Genomic DNA, 23664 nt, shown 5'->3' on the forward strand with positions numbered 1-23664 from the left:
CTTCTTCTCTGGTTTATTTGTTTGTCTGATTACATCATGATGACATCAGCTTTAATAAAATCAACCTGAGATGACGTCACCACGGCAACAATCACTACGAGGCAGGGCAGGAGTCCGGCGTGACACCCGACAGGAAGTGGGCGGAGCTGAGGTGGAGAGGGAGGTTCAGGTGAGAGCGGGCGAGCCGCAGGTTCCTTAGGCAACCTCTGAACCCGGAGCGGACGCTCAGGCAGTTCTGCTTCACGCCGGCTGGAGGAGGGAGACAAACGGGTCAGAACCAGACCCAACAGAGACAAACGGGTCAGAACCAGTGATGGCATAGTTAATTTTAAAAAATAACGTTAATCGGATTCCTGATTACTTCTTGTAAAAGTTACTTAGTTAGATTACTGATTACTTGATTTGGAAAGTAACTAAGTTGCATTAACAGTAACTTTTTTAGTTACTTTCAGCAGCTGCTAACAACAACACCTGTGAATATAACATTGATCTTTGCCAAAACTTAATTGTAAGTTATTTTATAAAGTAAACATTTTGTCTCCACTGATAAGGAAGAACTGAAGGGAAGATTGTTTACTGGTTACTGCAGTACAAAAACTTTAGTAATGTTTGTTTTTGTGTTTCTATTATCTGGAAAACTATAAATAGGATTTTACGGTTTAGTTGCACATCTTTACGGACTGTTTTCACGTTTATTGCACTGTTCATATTAGTCTCCATGTTTGCAGTTTTAATATTTTCAACTTGACATTAATAAAGACACAGCGGGGCGGATCATCCGGGTCGGATCTCAGGGAGAGTCCGACTAAAACTACCTGGATGTCAGAGACGTTCTGGGGTTTATTATGTGTCTCTGCAGAACAACTTCATGTTCAGAAACGAGCCCAAAGCCGCTTATAATAATCAGACTTGGCCACAGAAACTCAAAATAGTTTTGATGCATCTCGTCTCCATTGTTTGTTTTTGTGGCATAGAAACGGCGCTGACCACCAGGAAAAACATTACCAAAGAAAATTGCAACACAGCTATTTGGATAAGTAACTTTAATCTGATTACTGGATTTGAAATAGCAATGCGTTAGATTACTCGTAATACTGACATCACTGGTCAGAACCAGAACCAACAGAAACGGGTCAGAACCTGGTGCTCAGCAGCTGCTCTCACCTGGAACCCCGCCCAGATAGACGGGGTTGTTGGTCTCGGCAGAGGTGGATTGTGGGTAGGGGTTAGCGGCGCTGTACTGTGTCCCGTCCACGCGCAGCGTCAGGCCGTGCTTCGTCTTTCTGGCCACCAGGTGGTGCCAGAGTCCGTCGCAGAGCACGGGGCCCGTGGAGCGCAGCGCCACGCGGCCCGCCCCGTTGTTCACATTGAACACCACCTGAGGAGAGAGAGGGCCTCGTCTGAGTGCCGTTACCATGGCTACACCTGTCTTTACCTTAGCCGCTCGGGCTCACCTGTCCGTCCACCATCTCCAGGCCGACGGCGTCCACCTTGGCGCTGCTGATGCCCAGGACGACGCCTTCTGATTGGCTGGTCCGGAACTCCAGAGACACCGCCATGTCAGCGCCGACCTTATACCCATCATGCACTGCAGGGACAAACAGAGGCTCACCTGGGTGTCTGCTCAGGAACGAACCCACCCCGCCACCCCTCACCAGCGTCCAACCAGAGACACCCTGGATTGTCCTCTACTGCTCAACCCGGCAGGAGAAGAAGAGCTGGAGGACTCACTGAGCTCAGCGTGTCCACTGCCGTTGAAATAACTTCCTGTCTGATCCTTGGTGAAGCAGGAAGTGACATCATGCTGTGAGAACGGCTTGGACAAATCCAATATGGTACCGTTGAGACTGACAGACCGAAGACAACCTTGGAGACTGCTGCTGACCTGAAGGACAGACATGGGGACAGCTTCAGTCAGGTCCAGCTCACTTGAACTCGGTAGACGTTTGCATGTCTCCGGGCAGATCTCCACTCTGCTGGCTCTTGATTGGTGTAAAATGTGTGTGATGTCATGAGGGGACGTACGCCGATCCTCCTGCCGTTCACACCGGCAGGTAGCCCTCCGAGGAACAGCATCCTGTCCACGTCCATGTGGTTCCCTTTGATTGAGGCGGTGGCGGGACGGGAGCCGTCCACCGTCAGGGACACAGACCTCCGGCTCACCTCGGCGCTCACCTGAGAGACGGACGGACAGGGCAGGGTTCAGATCCCGGTCTGGCTCTGGACCCTGAATTCGTCCTTCTGGAGATTGACTCACAGAGTGCCAGTGTCCATCGTTGACGGCGGTGGACAGGACGGAGGCAGGGCCTTTCCCCAGGTCGGCAGACAGCCTGACCCGTCCCCCTCTCAGACCAAGGACGACAAAGTCCATCTGCTTGGCGTCGGACAGGAGGAGCATGAGGCCGTCCAGAGCCCGGCTTCGAACCGACAACCTCACCGACACACTGACAACCAAGAGACACGACACAGCAGAGACACAGCGGCATCAGAGAATCTGGGGACGCAACTCAAACACCCCCACCCTGTCGTCATGGAGACCAACCTCTTCCTGAAGGCGCCGGGGTTGATGAGGAAGGTCATGTGACTGTGGCTGGACGAACCAAACTGCGCCGCCGACGGCAGGAAGGATGCTTCCTGCTCCGTCGCACACTTCAACACAAACCAATCACCAGCCTTAGATAACCGACCAATCAGCACGCAGCTCACATCTGCATCGCTAGGAAACACCGTGCTTACTGTTAGCGCTGCAGCTGTCAGGGCGCTCAGGTGTGTGGGCGGAGTTAAAGACAGGAGTGCAGGTGTCGACTCAACGTCCGGGTCATCAGGTAGCACAGCCCCCGCCGTGCTCTGCTCCAACAGGCAGCTGTTAAGCTCCGCCCCCTTGTACCTGACTGCAACCGATAGGTCCACAAGCCTGCAGACCACAACCATTAGCCAATCAGAGACAGCGGGCGGCGGCTCGGTGAGAGACAAGGACTTACGCTCCGCCCACCACCAGGTGATGGATGCAGCCTCTGAAGCTCTGGGATGAAACTCGCAATCTGATTGGCAGACGGGACTCCTTCTCTGGCGGGAGCCCACCAATAAAGAGAGAGGATGGGGTCAGCCGAGAAAAGCCTCCAAGCATCAGAGATGCCGATTTCAGGTGCTCATCGTCCACCTGGAGGGACAGAGACCTGGCGACAGGGACAAGGCTTGTTCAGGTGCGACCGTCGGCAAGTGCAGGGGATTGTTTCCATGGCAACACATACTTCCTGTTGACAGTCATAATAACTGAGTGTTCGCTTCCATCACCGAATGATCCTCCTCCAGACTTCAATACTTTAACCTTCCGAGTGGCTCCGCCCACGTCCCCAAGCTCCGCCTCCACACCACCTGAGACCAGGTGAAGGGACAGGAAGTACTGTGGACAGAGAGGACAGCAGGTGACCACACTGCATCATTGGTGCATCACATGACCTGAGTAGGTCTCACCTGTCTGTCCGCTCGGTCGTCACTGAAGGCCGCCAACAACACTCCTGATTGGTTGTTGGAGGAGAAGGTAAAGAGAAGCTCCGCCTCCTGAGCGAATGATGGAGGAGCGATCTGGACGAAACCTCCAGACAACAGAGAGACGCTCCGCACCGCCTGGTGATAAACAACAGATCAAGTTATTGACTCCTGTAAGGAACCTAATCTAACTCCAGGTAACGGACCTTCAGAACGCAACCCTTCCGGACTCCGAATGCGTCCCTCAGCAGGTCAAAGTTCGAACGAGCAATCTCCACATTCTTTATACAGCCAACGTATGCCCGGGACACCACCTGTCGCCTAGCAACCACAGAGACGGTCAGGTGAGGACAGAATAGATGTCCACATCGTCTCATGTGATCTTCAGCTAACCCACCTGATCGCTCTGGATGAAGGAAACCCTCCGATGTAGATGGGGTCCAGGTCATAGCGGTTCAGGTCCGAAGCGGTTCCTGGAGACTCAGCCTCCAAAACCTCCTTCTCCGATGATTGGCCTGCCGCCATGACGGACAGGTAACCTGGACAGAGCCGGAGTCCCCAGTCAGCGGGACGTCCACCCGAAGCAGTCGGCCGCTGGGTTCCTGGATCTACCTTTGCGCTTGTTCCTCTGCAGGGTGACCTTGAACCAAACTCCAGTGTTGTACTTCCTGTTGGAGGTCTGGACCAGAGCCCCCGAGCCCAGGTCAAACGCCAGACGGACATGACCCTCAACCAGTTCTAGAGACAGGAAGTCCCTCTGAAGGAGACAGGAAGTGAAGTCTTTGTGTGTGTCCCTCCAGAGTAAAAGCCTTTGATGTTTGTGGGTGTGGTACCGTGTTGTTGGAGGCCAGGTAGAGCAGCAGTCCACCTGGAGACAGAGTCTTAAACAGCAGGACAACGGAGGTGGATGTGGCTTTCAGAGACTTCTGGACCACAGAGAACCCTGAGCCATCAAAGTAGAAAGATGTCTCCTCTGCTTGGGGACTGGGACACATGCACGTGGACGGAGACAGGTGAGAAGGAGCTCGGTGCCGTTAAGCGCGTTGTGTTGATCTGAAGTTTACCTGCTGAAGCAGCCTCCACACCGGCCCTCCCGACTGACGTAGCTCCACAGGCCGATGTTCCGCTCGTTCAGCGAAGCTTCCCCCAGGCATCCCTGGAAGGAGGACGAGTGCAGCCCCGCAGGACGCTGCCGTAACACACGCAGTTATCACCTGACAGTCCTGACACACACCTGTCCACCTGACGGAGGGCTACCTGAGTGAGAGCTCCCATTCCTCCGATGTGAATCACCGTGTTTCTGTCAATGTCCAAAACTCGCGATGATCCTGGAGAAGAGGACGTCACTGCTGGCAGAGGAGCCGACCCAGAGTCCAGCTGTCGGACGGACAGAGCGGCGTGCGCCCCGAACCTGATGACATCACAGATGACGTCATCAGTCAGACGGAAGGAGTCAGAATCCAGATCTGTTCAGAAGTTTCCTACCGCGTAGCGTTGATTTTGGTCCATCGGTTGTTGGCGATGTCTGTTTCAGGAAACTGCAGTCGGGTTGTTCCAGAACCCAGGTTCCACAGCAAGGAAACCTTCCCATGATGCATCTCTACTGCCAGGAAGTCCACCTGAACAAGAACACAGCAGGCTTAGGTCGCAGAATGAATCCTGATGGGTGTGTGTGTGTGTGTGTGTGTGTGTGTGTGTGTGTGTGTGTGTGTGTGTGTGTGTGTGTGTGTGTGTGTGTGTGTGTGGCTGTACTGTGGTGTTGCTGCCCAGGTAGAACAGCAGGTTGGTTGGACGGGAAGTCTTCAGAACCAGACTCATAGTGTTGACGTTGCTGGACTGAACCGGCGGTTTGTAGGATCGGACGCAGTTTCTGTCTGCCTGGACCGCTACCTTTATCTGATGACATCACAAACACATCAACTTCCTCACAACAACGCAGTGACACCTAGTGGTGAAGTTGCAGATGAATATGTTCCTCTTGCATGATGAGGATGGTTAGCATTGAACCGGATGGATCAGGACCAAATGGAGAACCTCAAGGATCCATTTCAGGAACAACAAGGTTCAGAACTGAAACGTTTGTTCGTCTCTATGCTGATGAGACTGTTGTTTATTATTGTGATAAATCTGAACATATTCTATATTTAATGTTGTCAAATCCAACCGCTTCCTTATTTGGACAAAACAGCAGGAAGTGGTTTTCTAACAGACAGGAAGTGCCATGAAGTTTACTGTCCTTTTAGCCAATCAGAGGTCAGTTTTAGTCATACAGAGTGTACCCTTCTTGATTTTTATAACTGATAGGAACAATTCTGGATTTTTTGTTTTGTTGCTGCCAGTTCAGACCAGCTCTCTGAACTGGTCTGAACCTTAACCAGTCTACCAGGGTCTGGGTGTGAAGCTGTCTAAACCAGTTTAAACCACCATAACCCAGTATAGACCAGTATAGACCAGTCCGTACCGACGCCGCCTGTCTTCTGGCCTGATCGATCAGTTCTCTGATGTCCGACAGATTCCTGCTCAGGGTTTCTCCCAGCATGCTCAGCGGCTTCAGTCTCTCCAACAGCTGCTGTGTGCGATGCTCCGCCTCCTCCAGCCTGCGCTGCACCTCATTGGCTGAGCAAACAGGAAGCAGGAAGTGTTATCTCCCTGCTCAGTTTTGTCATTTTGAACCGGGTCGGCGAAGTCTCACCTGTAGCCTGGGCCCGACCCATCAAGCCGTTGGTCTCCCTCACTGTGATGTGGGTCTTTCCCACCACAGAAGAAGAGTTCTGCAGCTGCAGCCGGAGTCCCTGCAGCCTCAGCAGCGCCCCCTGCAGCCCGGAGCGAGCCTGTTCAGCCTGGAGCTGAGCCAGCCTGGAGGAACCTGCAGCAGACAGTCGGTCTCCATGACGCCACCATCACCATCATCATCATCCAATCACCACGCAGAACCATCATCAGGTGACTCACCTGGAGGAAGCTGCTGCAGCTCTCTGATTGGCTGATGGAGCAGACGGCTGCAGTTCTCCACGCCGTCTCTGGCCAGTTGCAGTTTGGTGGTTGCCATGGAAACACTGGCCTGCGTCTCTGAGGACAGGAAGACATTTTGATGAGCTGCTGATGTTTTCTGGCTGTTTCTAGAAGGGATGGGTTCTGTTTGACCAACGACAAGAACCAGTCAGAACCAGAGAAGAACCCAGTCAGAACCCAGTCAGAACCAGGTGTACCATGTAGCTTCTGGTAGGGGCATCAGAAATTCTTGACCTCTGACCCAGGTCCAGTTCCCAACACACCTTCAGCCATGGCGTTGACCTGCCGACTCTCCTCTAGGACCCTGGAGGAAACCTTCAGCCTGACTCCGCCCTCCGCTGCCAGCGTCCGCTCCGATTGGCCGGTCTGAAACACAGAGCGGTCAGGTCAAGCGGCTCCTCCAAGGCCCGGAGCTCTGCTGCTGGGACCAGTACCAGGTGGAGGGCGAGCGAGGCGGCGATCAGGCCTGATCCAGCTTCCTTGTGGGCGGAGCCAACCCGATGGATGACGTCATCATCCAGGAGCGCCGAGGGAGCGAGGCTTTGGGACCCGTTGACCACTGACATCATGGAGCTGAAGGACGAAAGGTTTTAATAAAGAAAACTCCCCCCCCCCACACACACACACTCTCATCACCTATGCAGCGAGTGGGCGTGGCTCTGCAGCTGGTGGGCGTGGCCTTCGGCTCGGTGAACGCTTTCCAGAGCGCTGTTGGTTTTCAGGCCGATCAGCAAAACTTCCACGTGTTTCCTGAGCGCCGGACGCAGCTGGTCCAGCTGGCTGGCCAGCAGCTCCACCTGCTGGACAGGTAGAGGCAGCGCATCAGTCACCGCCGCCGCCGGCTGCAGGTCACCTGGTGGGCGGGGCGTCTCACCGCGCTGCGGTTGGTCAGTTGGGCGCTCAGACTGACGGCATCCTCCTGCAACGTCTGACCGTCCTCCATCAGCTTGTGAACCGACACCAGTGCAGAACTCAGGTTCTGCCGGGCCGCCTGGCTCACACAGAACCAGAACCGGATCACATGACTGCCGGGCGAAGGTCACATGACCCACCTGTCTGTTGCTGGGCCTCACCTGAAGGTGGCGCTGCAGAGTGCCTGCAGCATCAAGGAGCTTCTCTGTCTCTGAGTTTCGCTCTGCCGCCTCGCCAAGAGGAACTCGCGCATGCTGCAGCGTTGTCATGGCAACGCCCAGGGAGTCGCTGAGTGGGCGGAGCCTGTCTTCACCTGCAGGCGACCTGGACAGAAAGTCCATCTGCAGCGAGCGGAGCAGAGCCTGGGAGAGGCTGCAGACACAGAGAAACTCACACAGCCTCTGATTGGTTTAAACCCGGGGGGCAGAGCCACGACACCCACCTGAGCTCCTGATTGGCTGCCGACCTGGCGGCTGTCAGGTTGATCCCTCTGAGACGCTGTAGTCTAGACTCCGCCTCCTCCAGACGGCCGGCGGCGTCCTCAGTCAGCTCATCGTCATTGGTCTGGTTCAGAAGCCCCGCCTCCTTCTGCAGCACTGAACCAATCAGATCGCTGGTATTAGAGTACTGAGGAGTGAATACTTCCTGACTCGGACCGCTGCACCCAGGTGAGGATGACGAGGTAAAGATTTCTAGTGATTATTATTATAATTATTACTAATCATAATAATAACTATTATTATTGTTATTTATTCATATTTTTTATTATTATTCCTGGCCCTGCGGTCGTTCTTTACCCTGAATCTCGTCTTGCAGGCTGCTGACTCTCTGCAGCAGCAGCTCACTGAGGGACCAGCTGTTGTTGGTGGAGGTGAGAAAATCCCTGAGGCTCCCAGACAGACGTGTCACCTGACCAATCAGAACACAGAACACCATCATCACCTGACCCCTGACCTTTCATGTCTAGAAGTTAACCTGATCTGCCTGACATGGAGCTTCCTCCTGCTGGTGGTCATAATGTTCTGGCTGGTTGTCTCCAGGGTGGTGAGGTGTGTCTACCTGCTGCTGCAAAGCGCTGAGGTCAAAGGTCAGGTGATGCAAGTCCTCATCCAGTCTGGACAGGTGAGACGCTCCAGTTCTGTTTGGAGAAACGCTCACCTGGACACAGCAGGACACGCTTCAGTCCAGCAGAGACTCGGGTCGACTCGGAACCACTGGGCTTCCTGGAACCCGAGTCTTAAACACTCGGACCCGGTCGCCGTTTACCTTGAAGTCTTTGGTCCGGTTCTCCAGCAGCACCAGCTGGCGGTACGGCGCCATGGCGACAGCGCTCAGGTTGACAGACAGGAAGTGGTCGTTAAGGCGGTCCAGGTCGTCAAGGAGAACGGCGCTGCAGCCATCGTCACACGCTGGTGAGAAGAGACGCAGCTGGTACCTCACGGCGCTGACACCTGTGTGTGAGTGTGTGTGTGTTGGGGGCAGTTACTCACACACACACTGTTCTTGCTGCAGGGCGTGGCGCTCCTCACACTGGTCACATGACCGACCTCTGACCCCAGGCTTGCACTGGCAGCGTCCTGTGAGGTCATCACACACCTGATGGAGGGAGCCCCACCTGCTGCAGCCGCACGGCAGACAGAGCCCGCCTGGCGTGGTGGGGTTACCATGGTAACCAGGAGAGCACCTGCAGGAAGCAGAGCCCCGTGACATCACAGCGGTTGAGTCATGTGACATCAGCAGGCGTAAAGACTCACCTCTCACAGCGTCTGCCTTCATATCCTGTCAGACAGGAAGTGCAGCGGAAACCTCCGGCGGCTGAAACGCAGGAGGAACTGAAACTGGAGAGGAGACTCGTTAGGACTCGAGGTAAAGGACTCGGGTAAGCGCCAGTGAATGGTGCAGTTTACCTGTTCTCCACCAGGGGGCAGGCACACGGAGAGCAGTCACTGATGGAGCCGCTGACGTTTCCATAGTAACCCGGGGAGCAGACGTCACATCGCCGCCCGCTGGTGTGATGCTGGCAGTCCTGAAAGTTTAAAGATTCATCACCAGGAGGCGCTCTTTCTGAAAGACTCGCGTTCACCCCAAGTCAACCTGAACTCGGACGTTACCTGACAGTCTCCTGTCTCCGGGTCACAAGTCACACTGTGGTTGTTGCAGCGACATGGAAGACATGGACGCACCGTCATGGTCTTCAGACTCTGAGCAGGAAGTTCTGACTGAGGCTGGCGGAAGAAACCCGCCGAACAGACCTGCAGAATAACGAGTCAGAGAGACGGGTCAGGAAAAAGAACTGATCTGATCCAAATGAGTTCTCTCTGTTAGCTTCATCGAAACCTTCATGTTGGACTTTGGACCCACCAGGAACCAGATCCTTTAAAGAACCGTCTCCTTTAGTTTTTGACATAATGACTCTACTTGGCAAACGGACCAGGACCAACAGAGACGCCTTTCAAAATAAAACACTTCTTATAGACTAGAATGCTGTCATATTGGATGTTCTGAAGATGGATCAGGATTACCATCAGGGATTTCTGGCACTAGGCTTGTTTCTCTTGATCCGGTTCTTTTTGGAAGTTCTGATGGTTCCTCATGATGTCATAACAGGAACCTCATTGAAAAGGTTTGATTTAACCAATCAGATTACTGACATTATCGTCAAATGTTTGATGGTCTGGTGTATGTAAACTTCTGAGTTGTGATGAACCCAGGAACCAATCAGCCTCATTGACGGCAGGGAGGAAAAAGGTTCAGTCTTTATGTAAAGATCTGCCTGAACTGTTTGTGGTGATTCCTGCAGCTCAGTGTTGGATAAATCACTCTTTACGCTGATGACATCCTGCTGTTTTTATCCAAATTCAGTTGTTGTAAGCTTGATTTTTCTCTAGTTTTTGTCTGGAATCATTATTTCTGGTCTGAAAACAGATCCCTAGGGTATCCTTCTGAAGCTGTGACCGGACTTGGTCGGGTTCTGATGGAGTTCTGAGGGGTATCAATAATGATTACCTGACAGGACAGGCCGCTGTATCCTGGTGGACAGAGACATGACTCGATAAGTCTGGCCTTTTCCTGGGAGGAGTCTGACTCCGCCCTCACAGCCGTCTCCATGGTGACGTTAGAAATCCTTCATGAAAGAAGAGGAAAGTGATGTCACAGCGAGTGAGTGTGTGTGTGTGTGTGTGTGTGTGTGTGTGTGTGTGTGTGTGTGTGTGTGTGTGTGTGTGTGTGTGTGTGTGTGTGTGTGTGTGTTGGTTTACCTGCTCTGCTGGAGCTCAGTTCCATACGAGGCCTTTATGAGGATGTCCTGGACATTACTGAGGACGGACATAAAGTCCGCCCGGGTCACTGCCCTCTGAGACACCGAGTTGAAATATTTCCACGTATGCTGTGAAATAGAACCAATAAGAACCAGAACCAGTCAGAACCAGAACCGGTCAGAGCCGGAACCAGTCACCTCTTGAGTTGTTTTGAAACTGATATTACACAGGATGCCTTGCTGCCCTACCTCCGTCAGCCTGATGTTGTGCTGAGTGACGATGCAGTTGCTAGGGGCAACCACATCAGTGAATATGGTGTGTTTCCTCAGGGTCCCGCCCCTCATGAGCACCTGAGGCTCCTGATTGGACAGTCCTGAGCCGTCCTCAGCGTAGAAAGTGATGATGTAAGAGAGCAGGCCGCCGTATGACATCAGCTGCACAGAAAAGGGCGGGTACTTCAGTCGGTACACAGAACCGGGCGGGTACTTCAGCCGGTACACAGAACCGGGCGGGTACTTCAGTCGGTACACAGAACCGGGCGGGTACTTCAGCCGGTACACAGAACCGGGCGGGTACTTCAGTCGGTACACAGAACCGGGCGGGTACTTCAGTCGGTACACAGAACCGGGCGGGTACTTCAGTCGGTACACAGAACCGGGCGGGTACTGCAGCCGGTACACAGAACCGGGCGGGTACTTCAGTCGGTTCAAAGTAACCTGATCAGAAACAAACAGGTTACTGTACCTGGTTGCCTTCAGTCTGGGGGGGAAGCCTCCAGTAGAGGGGGCCAGCGAACCCACTACTGTTTAACTGGCGCGTGTCGAGCAGCATGTCGCCGCCCTGCTGGTAGACTCCAGATACTACACTCTGCTGACTGGACAGGCTGACCAATGACAGAACAGGACCCAGACCGACCTGCAGGGAGGAGACATGGTGGTTGTAGTCCATCTGTGAACTGCAGAAATAATAACTAATAATAATATGTATTATTATTATAGCATTGGTGTTGTACTGATCCATTATTGGTCCGGTATTGGTGCAGTACTCACAGGGACTCGGGTCAGCCCTCCCTGCTCCTCACAGTCTTTGCTGAGTCCAGAACAGAAACAGTCAGAACATCCGTTGGGGTTCTGGTCGGACAGAGCGAACCAGCCAGAAACACACTCCTCACAGCGCCGACCCGACACGCCAGCCTGGACGGACATCAAACAGGAAGTAAAGGTCTGACTGGCTGCATCAATTGACCTGGAGCCGGTTCTGGTTCTTACCTTGCACACACACTCTCCAGACCTTCTGCACTCACACACGCCGAGCGTTTTATTGCAGAACGTCTCGTTGGTTCCTGCCAAGTCGCAGTCGCACGCTGAGCATGCTGGGTAACCATAGTAACCAGGTGCACAGCGGTCACATGATCTGCCAGAGAAACCGTCCCTGCAGGGACACTCTCCACTGAGCAGGTGGCACCGGGGGGCGGAGCTTCCTGCTGCGCTGCAGCTGCACGGCTGCAGGGACACAGGGGGTTACGGCCGCTCACCTGTCACAGGTGTGTGTGTGTGTGTTTGAGTTTACCTTGCACCCTGTGCTGAGGTCGTGACCCCAGTAGCCTGTCTCACACCTGTGGCAGGTGTCTCCCTCTGTGTTAGGGGGGCAGGTGCACTCTCCGCTGTCGTTGTCACAGTTTCCCCCGGTGTGATCACAGATGCATGCTGGGAGATCAGAAAGCAACCGATGAGACAGCAGAATGGCGACCGATCGCTGACACGCCGTCACACCTCTCACCTGTGCAGTTTCTGCCATGGTAACCGTAGTAACCATGACTACAACGATCACACTTGTCTCCAGCTACGCCCTCGGTGCAACGGCACCGCCCATCCTGGTCACATGACTCAGAGACAGATCCTGATTGGCTGCAGCCGCAGGGCAGACAGCCACGCCCACTCTGCAGTCCGAAGAACCCCGACTGAGAAAGGAGCATTTAGCTGAGTGAGGGTGTGTGTGGGGGTGTGGGTTGGGGTGTGTGTGTGTGTTACCTGGCAGCGGTCACAGGTGCGTCCCGTCACATTCTCTCGGCACACACACTGACCTGTTGTGATGTCACAAACACTGGAGGAAGAGCCGTTGACATCACAGCCGCAGTCTGCAAGAACAAGCCCCGCCCACTGTCAGTGATGTCACACATAGCCCCTCCCCCCTCCAGCCTGTCAGACAGAACTGAGGGAATAGGCACTCACCTTTGCAGTCCTTGGCGATGACTGCGTCGCCATAGTAACCAGGACGGCATGCCTCGCAGTGTTTTCCTGCTGTGTTGTCAAGGCAACGCAGACACTCCCCGGTCACAGCGTCGCAGTAACCAGCCTCGCTCACGTTAACGTTACCGTTACATTCACAGCTAACACATGCCCCGCCCACCACCTGCGGGTTACCGTAGAAACCACTGGCACACCTGGACAGGAGCAAAAGGACAAACAGGAAGTCTTTCTGAGGGATCAGCGGCTGCACCTGGGAACACCTGAGACCCTCACCTCTCACAGTTTGACCCCGCGTAGCCGGGCTGGCACCGGTCACATGACACCTGACCCGACGACTCCACCACACAGGTAGGACTGAAACTGGAGAGCACAGGTGAGACCGGAGGAGACAGGTGAGACGGTCTGCTTCAGGTGGGACTCACCTGTTGGACGGCTCCGTTAGAGGACACGGACAGAGCCGGCAGTCGCCGTTGGTCGGGTCGCCATAGAAACCAGGAAGGCAGAGTTCACAGTGGGGGCCGGTGGTGTTGTGGCTGCAGCCCTGAGGCGGACAGGTCAAAGGTCAGCTTGCTGCAGGTGGGGCTCAGCTGCTGCTGATTGGTCCAGACTCACCTGACAGACTCCAGTGATGTCACAGTGGGCGGAGCGGCCGCCGCACTCACACTGCATGCAATTCCCTCCGAACAGAACCGCCCCGACCCGGTAGAACCCTGGGAGGCATGACTGGAACACACAAGCCAGGTTAGTCCGGTCCGGACCGGTACCAGGACCAGAACCGGACGATCAGATACCTGCTGACCTCACAGGAGGTTCCACTGTAACCGGCTGGACATTCACACGTCTCCACGGCGACCGCCCGAACTCCAGAACCTGAGCCAGAACTGGCGACATACAAAGAGACCGAACCGAGCCTGGAGACCAGAACCAGACGAGACGGACAGCGTTTGTCCTGAGGGGTCCAGCAGAACCTCCTCCAGACCCGTCAGAACCATCAGAAAAAAACCAGAACCATCAGAACGTGTCCTCACCGTATCGGTCCTTCAGTGGAAGTGTTCAGATGGACCCGGACAGACAGGCGGGTCAGGTCTGTCAGAACCAGCAGCAGGTCGTGTCGTGTTACCGGGCCTCCGGTTCGGTCGTCTACGAACCGGTCCGGGTAAATCTCCATGGCGACGGGTTGCTTTGCCAGCGGCGAGAGGAAGAGGAGCAGAGGAGGCGAGAGACGAAGAGTCTGGCTGTTACCCTGAAAACAAGGCACCCAATCGTTACTGGTTAGTCTCCAGGTGCGGAGGCGGGCTCTAGCTGACCTGCATGATGACATCAGTGAGAACAGGTAGGGTCTGGTCCCGGTTGTCCGGGGCGACGTCGTAAACCACAGAGGAGACGAGCCGTCCCCCGAAGGACACCAGCTGCAGACAGCAGAGACTCAGAGGACAAGACCACCAGAACCAGTGGCGGGTCAGACCTAGCTCACCTTGTTGCCAAGGAAACGGTGGGGCGCCGCCCATACCAGCCTGTGTTTGTGTGCGACGGTGGAGGACGCATTGCTGGGGATGCCAAGGTCGTTTCCATGGACATCCAGAGCAGCTTGGATGGGGTCAGAAGGTCGGAGGACAGCGTCTGAAAGAACCACCTGGACAGAGAAACCTCCATGTCAAGGTGAGACGGGTCTGAGACGGGTCAGATCCAGGCTCAGGTGAGGTGTGTTACCTGCGTGACGGACCAATCAGAACTCTGACAGACATCAGAAACACCAAAGCAGAAACAGTCGGTGCAGCCCAGAGGGTTCTGCTGCTGCAGGTTGTAAAAGCCCGGTTTGCACTGATCACAGCGAACCCCCATCACGTTCACCTGAGGAGCAACCGCAGGTCACAAGGTCACAAGGTTACCGGAGTCCTCGGACCGCTGCTGGTGTCAGGGCTTACCTTGCAGGTGCAGGAGCTGCACGGGTCGCTGTTGGTGCTTCCTGCCAGGTTGCACTCACAGCGAGCGCAGGCGGGAAAATCCCTGAACCCGAACGCACAGCGGTCACAGCGCCGACCCGAGAACCCGTTCTTACACTGGCACTGACCCGCGGACACACCTGGACACACGGACCGCCGCCATCAGAGGTCCTGCAGGGCTCCGCTGCTGGAAGTCGGGTTAAGCATCAGGACCGGTTGGAGGAACCTACCTGGTTCTGTGTTGTCTCTGCGGCAAACCGATGATCTGGATCCTCTCAGGTCGCAGCTGCACTCCACACAGGGAAAGTCAGAGTACGGAGACGCCTGCACACATTATGACCAGCAAACCATTAACAGAACCATCAGAACCACTGGAAGCACCAACCCAACGGCCTCAGCACCGCCGGTACCTCGGCCGGTCTGTAGTATCCGTCCCTGCAGTTCTCACAGTTGGTCCCAGTTGTGTTTTGCTGGCAGTCGATACAGACTCCGCCCCCCTGGCGGACGCCATGACGGTTTAGGCTGAGGCCGAGGTCAGAGACGGTCTGGTTGTAGAAACAGTCGCTGGCTTTGTTGTGACAGTTACACTCTGAGAGGGACAGGTAGGGACAGGTAGAGACAGGTAGGGACAGGTAGAGACAGGTAGAGACCGGTAGGGACAGTTAGGGACAGGTAGAGACAGGTAGGGACAGGTAGAGACAGGTAGAGACAGGTAGGGACAGTTAGGGACAGGTAGAGACCGGTAGAGACAGGTAGGGACAGGTAGAGACAGGTAGAGACCGGTAGAGACAGGTAGAGACAGGTAGGGACAGGTAGAGACAGGTAGAGACAGGTAGGGACAGGTAGAGACAGGTAGAGACCGGTAGAGACAGGTAGAGACAGGTAGGGACAGGTAGAGACAGGTAGAGACAGGTAGGGACAGGTAGAGACAGGTAGGGACAGTTAGGGACAGGTAGAGACCGGTAGAGACAGGTAGGGACAGGTAGAGACAAATGGAGACCAAGACTGTAATCGTCCTTAATGGGGAATCTTCTGCTGTCTTTTAAGGTGTCTCACTTTCACAGGTGTTTCCTTCAGAGAGGGTTCCTGGTTGCCATGGCAGCTGATGGTAACCAGGGCAACACTCGTTACAGTTTTCCCCACAGGTGTTGTGCTCACACACACACTTCAGTTTCTGTGAAAAGACAGACAGAGGAGTTGAGCTCACCTGTCTGACAGTGTCCAGGTGCGATCTGAGCAGTTGTAGGTGTGCTGTTACCTTGGTAACCGGGTCCAGCGGGCAGCTCTGGGCATGTCCGTAGCAGATGCACATCCCGCCTACAGAGATGTCCTTGATGGAGTAAAAATACTGGGAAGAGAGCAGACAGGTGAGACCAGAGACGCTTCCTGTGCCGCCGGTCGGACCGCCGCCCGTCTTACCCTCCGGGTCACGATGGGGTCGACGTCCCGCGGGTCGTGGACGCTCAGCGTCATCAGATCAGCATTCAGCGTTCTGATTCTCTGAAGCCTCACTCTGATGTAACGAGCCGATGTAAAGTTCAAGAGGTCAGGGGTCAAATCATCTGCTCCAGGACGACCGTTGATCAGAGAGGTGTGGATCTGTGAGACAGGTAGAGACAGACGATTACAGACAGACGGTTGCAGACAGACGGGTTACAGACAGACGGGTTATAGACAGACGGGTTGCAGACAGACGGGTTACAGACAGACGGGTTGCAGACAGACGGGTTGCAGACAGACGGGTTGCAGACAGACGGGTTACAGACAGACGGGTTGCAGACAGACAGGTTGCAGACAGACGGGTTATAGACAGACGGGTTACAGACAGACGGGTTACAGACAGACGGGTTACAGACAGACAGGTAGACAGCCTGTCTCACCTCTCCGTGCTCCAGTGGGTTCAGTCTGGAGTAGTAGGACGTACAGATGACCTCGGTGTCGGTCTTGTAGGTCGGCGGTCCAAATCTCGGTGTGATGTTGTAGCGATGCAAACACTCCGAGTCACTGATAGCGTAGTACTGCCAGGGGTCAAAGGTCACACCATCCAGAGAGCGTTCAAGGATCCAGTTACCTGACAGGTGTTCAGAGATGAGCAGGTAAACGGACAGGAGGACAGACAGATGAACAGTCGCCAGGTGCTGCTCTCACCTGGTCGTGGAGAATTGGCTGCTTTGATGATGATGTAAGCAACCTGAAATATCTGAACAGGTAAACAAAGTCACATGACCTGGAGGAATCAGGTTACCATGGCACCAGAGCTCTGGAGCACTCAGCAGGCTAATATTTCAATGCTAAAGTTTTGATGCTAATCTATTAATGCTAACGTGCATGCTAACCTTTCGACGCTAACACCTTTCAGGCTTACTTTTTGATGCTAATATCAATGCTGATGTTTCGATGCTAACCTTTCAATAATTACATTTCCATGCTAAAGTCTCAATGCTAACATTTCCATGCTAAGCTCACGTAATCTCAGTGCATTTCAGAAAGCAGCATTAGAGGAAGGCTAACAGAGGCTCAGGTTACCATGGTGACTGGATACCTAGTGTGGAGGTTTTGTGGTTCTTGTTCTGACCTGGTTCAGGTCCAGGGTGATGGTGACCCAGTGAAACTGACGGCCGTTCTTGATGCTCGGACTCTGCCACCACTGATTGGTTCCATCAATAGCGTTCGTGATTGGATGACGCTCTGCAAACAGAGGAGGGGGTGTTACTTTCTGTCAGCTTAGGCCCCACCCACTGGGTCCAGCCCAGTAGAACCAGACCTAGAGGTTCTGGTGGTTCTTACCTTTAGTGAGGATAGAGTTGGCGTCACATCTGGGGCAGTGTGGGTTCTTGATTCTACGACCCGGAACGTGTTCCACCAGCTTGCAGTACACCTCTGGTTCTGGGTCCCCACAGGTGGCGTTGCTGCTGATCTCTGCGTTACTGGCCAGGTTGAAGATGGCCGGGAACAGGCCTGTGTAACCCAGGGTAAAAACTGCCTTAGTCCCACCTTTGCTACTTCATTGGTTAGAGTGACAGTCAGTCACACAGTGCAATCAGCCAATCACTGCACCTGAAGTGGGTTTTTCAGGCCTGCTCCAGCTTTCCCAATCAGCTGTGAGAGGGAGAGCTGGAGACAAAGGAGCTGCAGGTTTGTGCTGTCAAACAATTGGTTCTTTCTTTGTTTGCATGCACTTTGTTTAAAAAACTCACAATATAAACCATGTAGATCTGAATATCCAGTGAGCTTGGAGCCATGAAGCTGCCATGCACTGATCTTTAAAAGGAATTGGTGAGTAGTGAACATGAATGTTTTGTTGTTTGACATATTGATGGTGATAGCCAAATTGTGTGATCATCAAACACACAATCTAACTTTTAAATGTGTTTAAGATGATTTGATAAATGTTAAATATCTTTGTCTTAAATAATTGATTGTAGATATAATTGCATTTATTTATGTGTACAACTGAACAAGTCTAGTTAACTAGCAGGCTGGTAATTGACTGGTCCTGTTTATTTTAATACAGGCCAGGTGATTTCCCCTTTTTGGGGTTAAAGGATGGCGAGCTTCTAAGATCTGGCTGGAGCCAGGAGAACCGAATTTCACTCCATACTGGTCTGGTAGGAGTTTGATGGTCCATGAACTTTCCCCTCCTTCTCATTACACAGACACACTACCCATTATTCACCCTTTCCATCAGAGCTGAATTGCGCTTGGACATTTTCCCTTAAAGTTTCTGGATAAACAAACTATGGACTTTTAAATGTGTGTCGGTCAGACACTGTGTTGACCAAGCGGGGAAAAGTGAAGGACTCTGTGCACATTAGAACATCAACTGCAGTATTGTGTATATATTTATTGTATTTTGGTTTCCATGTATGTTTTGTGTTTTGCATTGTTTATTTAATTTTCTTCTTTAAAAAAAATACATAGTATTGAAAACAGTTACCCTCTTGTATTGTTTTATTGATTTCTGACGACAGCTCCAGCAGACGAATTTAGTTTTCTGATGTCAGAAGCTATTTAGTCCTTCAGTGCTTTAAGTACTGCTACATTATAAACATCAAATAGTGCTACACCTGGACCACAGAACCAGAACTGTTAGGAGCTGTTAGGAGGGACGGACCTCAGAGGATCATGTGACCCCAGAGGACCATGTGACCCCAGAGGACCATTTGACCTCAGAGGACCATGTGACCCCAGGGGACCATGTGACCCCAGGGGACCATGTGACCCAAGGGGACCATTTGACCCCAGAGGACCATGTGACCCCAGAGGACCATGTGACCCCAGAGGACCATTTGACCCCAGAGGACCATTTGACCCCAGAGGACCATGTGACCCCAGAGGACCATTTGACCCCAGAGGACCATGTGACCCCAGAGGACCATGTGACCCCAGAGGAACATGTGACCCCAGAGGACCATTTGACCTCAGAGGACCATGTGACCCCAGGGGACCATGTGACCCCAGGGGACCATGTGACCCAAGGGGACCATTTGACCCAAGGGGACCATTTGACCCCAGAGGACCATGTGACCCCAGAGGACCATGTGACCCCAGAGGACCATGTGACCCCAGAGGACCATTTGACCCCAGAGGACCATTTGACCCCAGAGGACCATGTGACCCCAGAGGACCATGTGACCCCAGAGGAACATGTGACCCCAGAGGACCATTTGACCCCAGGGGACCATGTGACCCCAGGGGACCATGTGACCCAAGGGGACCATGTGACCCCAGAGGACCATGTGACCCCAGAGGACCATGTGACCCCAGAGGACCATGTGACCCCAGAGGACCATGTGACCCCAGAGGACCATGTGACCCCAGAGGACCATGTGACCCCAGGGGACCATGTGACCCCAGAGGACCATGTGACCCCAGAGGACCATGTGACCCCAGAGGAACATGTGACTCCAGGGGACCATGTGACCCCAGAGGACCATGTGACCCCAGAGGACCATTTGACCCCAGAGGACCATGTGACCCCAGGGGACCATGTGACCCCAGAGGAACATGTGAACCCAGGGGACCATGTGACCCCAGAGGAACATGTGAACCCAGGGGACCATGTGACCCCAGGGGACCATGTGACCCCAGAGGACCATGTGACCCCAGAGGACCATGTGACCCCAGAGGACCATTTGACCTCAGAGGACCATGTGACCCAAGGGGACCATGTGACCCCAGGGGACCATGTGACCCCAGGGGGCCATGTGACCCCAGAGGACCATGTGACAACAGAGGAACATGTGACATCAGAGGACCATGTGACCCCAGAGGAACATGTGACCCCAGGGGACCATGTGACCCCAGAGGACCATTTGACCCCAGAGGAACATGTGACCCCAGAGGACCATTTGACCCCAGAAGACCATGTGACCCCAGAGGACCATTTGACCCCAGGGGACCATGTGACCCCAGGGGACCATGTGACCCCAGAGGACCATGTGACCCCAGAGGACCATTTGACCTCAGAGGACCATGTGACCCCAGGGGAACATGTGACCCCAGGGGACCATGTGACCCCAGAGGACAATTTGACCCCAGAGGACCATGTGACCCCAGGGGACCATGTGACCCCAGAGGACCATGTGACCCCAGAGGACCATGTGACCCCAGAGGACCATGTGACCCCAGAGGACCATTTGACCTCAGAGGACCATGTGACCCAAGGGGACCATGTGACCCCAGGGGACCATGTGACCCCAGGGGACCATGTGACCCCAGGGGACCATGTGACATCAGAGGACCATGTGACCCCAGAGGACCATGTGACAACAGAGGAACATGTGACATCAGAGGACCATGTGACCCCAGAGGAACATGTGACCCCAGGGGACCATGTGACCCCAGAGGACCATTTGACCCCAGAGGAACATGTGACCCCAGAGGACCATTTGACCCCAGAGGACCATGTGACCCCAGAGGACCATTTGACCCCAGGGGACCATGTGACCCCAGGGGACCATGTGACCCCAGAGGACCATGTGACCCCAGAGGACCATTTGACCTCAGAGGACCATGTGACCCCAGGGGAACATGTGACCCCAGGGGACCATGTGACCCCAGAGGACAATTTGACCCCAGAGGACCATGTGACCCCAGAGGACCATGTGACCTGATCCATGTGACCGATGTTATGATGTCCGTTAGACCCGGTATGCGAACCAGAACCGCTTTGCAGTAAAGCCAGTTGGAACAGAGAGAGTAGCAGCTGCAGAGGAACCTTGAGCAGAGAGCAGGTTCTGTTTGGACTGACTGAGAGCAGACTGTTGTGTCTGGTTCCTGAGGCTCACCTTGAACTAACCCAACCAGAACCAGAACAGAACAGCAGCAAGGGGGAAGGGGGAACTATTCATACCCTGGGAGGCTGAAATGATTTTTCTGGCAGAGCTGAGGCATGAGAACGGATTCAACTATATTAATGAATCAAATTCAAAACTGCATTACGGATTCCAGAGGGAGACGAAATTCAGTCATATCATATCAACTCATATCAACTCATATCATATCATATCAACTCATATCAACTCATATCATATCAACTCATATCATATCATATCAACTCATATCAACTCATATCATATCAACTCATATCATATCATATCAACTCATATCAACTCATATCATATCATGTCTTCTGTCTCCCGATGAAGTTTCACAGCAATATGTCCTGGAAGACTCAGCAGCTCTGCTGACCCTCCTCCTTTGCTTTTGCTCCATCTGGTCGTAAATGTTGAAAACATTTTATTTTCAGGTGTTTGAGGCTGGAAGCCTCTTGACCATCATCCTCTTGACCATCATCATCCTCCTGACCATCATCATCCTCCTGACCATCATCATCCTCCTGACCATCATCATCCTGACCATCATCCTCCTCCAGCCTGGAGTGAAACATCTGCAGGGTATGAATACTTCTGAGTTCTGCTGGACTTGTTAGCCGCCATCAGCAGAACAGAACGAAGGTCACATGACTGGAAGGAGAACCAATCAGCAGCAAGCAAGGTCATCGACTCAGCTCCTGTCCACTCTTAATTCTGATTGGACCTGGATGTGTTTGGTACCGATCCGGTTCGATTCGGACCTGCTGCCCCTAGCAGACAAAGCAGGTTCCAACCAATCAGAGAGGACCTCGGTCCACGTCCACCCTGACCTCTGACCCCTCCCCCACAGAGACCCACTCAAAGCTCCGTGGGGGAGGGGCGGGGTGAGCGGGGGAGGGCGGCCGATCGATCAGAGCTGATCACCAATGAAAGCTAAATTTAGCCATATTTGGTCCTACTTCCTGCTTCACCTCAGACAGAAACACAAAGTTCAGCAAGACACAAGAATAAAACCCAACAGAACCAAATAAAATGCAGTAAAACCCGGCAGAACCCAGTAAAACTTCTGAAAGGAAAAGTCTGACCTCTGTGCTGAGCTGCAGCCCGCTCCATCAGAACCACCATCAGCAGCAGCAGAACCTTCATCTTCACCAGAACCCGGCGGTCCAGCAGCCAGAATGAAGCTCAACTGCAGCTGAACCAGAACCGAAACAGAACTGGACCAGAACTGGAGTTTCAGAGACACAAGTGGAGCTGAACTGTTAACTGGGAGAGAGGAAGCAGCTCAGAGGAATGTGTTTCTGCAGAGACTGCCCCCAACACACACACACACACACACACACACACACACACACACACACACACACACTGCCTGCCTCCATTCATTCAGCACCATGTGGGGCCAGGCTGTACCATCTGACCCGATGGAGGGGGGTTTGGTTCTGAGCCTCTGTCCTCCTGCAGGGGGCGCCGCCCAGGAGGTTCTGCAGAACCTAAACCAGGAGGTCAAAGTCCAGTCCTGGAGGCCCGGTGTTCTGAAACGCTTAGATGAGCCTCTGCTGCTTCACCTGAACAGAATAATGAGGTCATGAAGGTTCTGGAGAACCGATCCACACCAGGAGGAGGAAATGAAACCGTTTGATTCCAGTTTTGTACCTGAGGCTCATCTAAACAGCGACTGGATTTGACGGCTGCGATCCAAGCGGTCCGGTCCGGGTTTGACACAGAACCAGTGGCCTCTGCTCTTTATTGATCCTCTATTGTCTCCTCTGGACCGGAACCGGCAGCTCAGAACCAGACCAGAACCTCTGACCTTGGCCACCAGGAGGAGCTGTGGGTCCAGCCAGGAGTCTGACCAAACTGAACCGGACTCAGGTTGTGGTCCAACAGCAGCAAGTCCGACCAGAACCGGGAAACAGAGTCGTTCCTCCTTTAGCTCTGACCTTTAGCTCTGACCTTTAACTCTGACCTTTAGCTCTAACCTTTAGCTCTGACCTTTAACTCTGACCTTTAGCTCTAACCTTTAGCTCTAACCTTTAGCTCTGACCTTTAGCTCTAACCTTTAGCTCTAACCTTTAGCTCTGACCTTTAGCACTGACCTTTAGCTCTAACCTTTAGCTCTGACCTTTAGCACTGACCTTTAGCTCTAACCTTTAGCTCTAACCTTTAGCTCTGACCTTTAGCTCTAACCTTTAGCTCTGGCCTTTAGCGCTGACCTTTAGCTCTAACCTTTAGCACTGACCTTTAGCACTGACCTTTAGCGCTGACCTTTAGCTCTAACCTTTAGCTCTGACCTTTAGCACTGACCTTTAGCTCTAACCTTTAGCTCTAACCTTTAGCTCTGACCTTTAGCGCTGACCTTTAGCTCTGACCTTTAGCGCTGACCTTTAGCTCTGACCGTTAGCTCTAACCTTTAGCGCTGACCTTTAGCTCTGACCTCCAGCAGGAATAGAAAGCGTCTGATTATTTAATCAGATTACTGAGG

General features: G+C 53.4%; 1 protein-coding gene and 1 long non-coding RNA gene across 2 annotated transcripts; one reads left to right on the forward strand and one right to left on the reverse strand.

Annotated features, from left to right (window-relative positions):
• Positions 1-6: 6 nt before the first annotated feature.
• lama1 (laminin subunit alpha 1) lies at positions 7-23598 on the reverse strand. The gene is made up of 65 exons (XM_023326834.1): positions 23162-23598; positions 22265-23122; positions 17650-17820; positions 17438-17550; positions 17011-17062; positions 16743-16933; positions 16282-16461; positions 16121-16210; positions 15919-16036; positions 15273-15451; positions 15093-15186; positions 14845-15002; positions 14630-14770; positions 14394-14552; positions 14227-14328; positions 13948-14162; positions 13719-13830; positions 13532-13642; positions 13342-13460; positions 13193-13279; positions 12902-13113; positions 12701-12807; positions 12450-12630; positions 12240-12376; positions 11939-12172; positions 11720-11863; positions 11415-11585; positions 10919-11104; positions 10671-10798; positions 10420-10537; positions 9525-9665; positions 9321-9439; positions 9168-9251; positions 8904-9097; positions 8680-8822; positions 8473-8571; positions 8211-8322; positions 7856-8009; positions 7575-7785; positions 7376-7492; positions 7138-7301; positions 6936-7074; positions 6765-6867; positions 6442-6624; positions 6182-6355; positions 5951-6105; positions 5242-5385; positions 4975-5108; positions 4747-4900; positions 4554-4678; positions 4323-4473; positions 4102-4246; positions 3887-4028; positions 3696-3810; positions 3475-3627; positions 3252-3403; positions 2982-3176; positions 2737-2914; positions 2543-2649; positions 2258-2444; positions 2026-2175; positions 1732-1885; positions 1455-1588; positions 1165-1378; positions 7-249 (listed from the first exon to the last, which is right to left on the reverse strand). Exons 2-65 carry the CDS (start codon positions 22323-22325, stop codon positions 95-97), a joined length of 9252 nt encoding a protein of 3083 aa, XP_023182602.1. The 5' UTR covers positions 22326-23122; positions 23162-23598; the 3' UTR covers positions 7-94.
• Positions 17786-18729, forward strand: LOC111606302. Its single transcript, XR_002752016.1, has 3 exons — positions 17786-17997; positions 18076-18138; positions 18377-18729. It is a non-coding gene; the product is annotated as an uncharacterized LOC111606302 (long non-coding RNA).
• Positions 23599-23664: the final 66 nt, after the last annotated feature.

This window comes from Xiphophorus maculatus, chromosome 21, assembly GCF_002775205.1.
Source record: "Xiphophorus maculatus strain JP 163 A chromosome 21, X_maculatus-5.0-male, whole genome shotgun sequence".
Lineage (NCBI taxonomy): Eukaryota > Metazoa > Chordata > Actinopteri > Cyprinodontiformes > Poeciliidae > Xiphophorus > Xiphophorus maculatus.

What these genes read in the sequence shown, in the direction of transcription:
- lama1 (XM_023326834.1), bottom strand. Translation starts at nt 22,325, where the DNA reads ATGAAGGTTCTGCTGCTGCTGATGGTGGTTCTGATGGAGCGGGCTGCA. An exon ending in CAACTCTATCCTCACTAAAG is followed by an intron (nt 17,551 to 17,649) that starts GTAAGAACCACC and finishes CTCTGTTTGCAG; the next exon opens with AGCGTCATCCAATCACGAAC. An exon ending in GCAGCTCCTGCACCTGCAAG is followed by an intron (nt 14,771 to 14,844) that starts GTAAGCCCTGAC and finishes GTTGCTCCTCAG; the next exon opens with GTGAACGTGATGGGGGTTCG.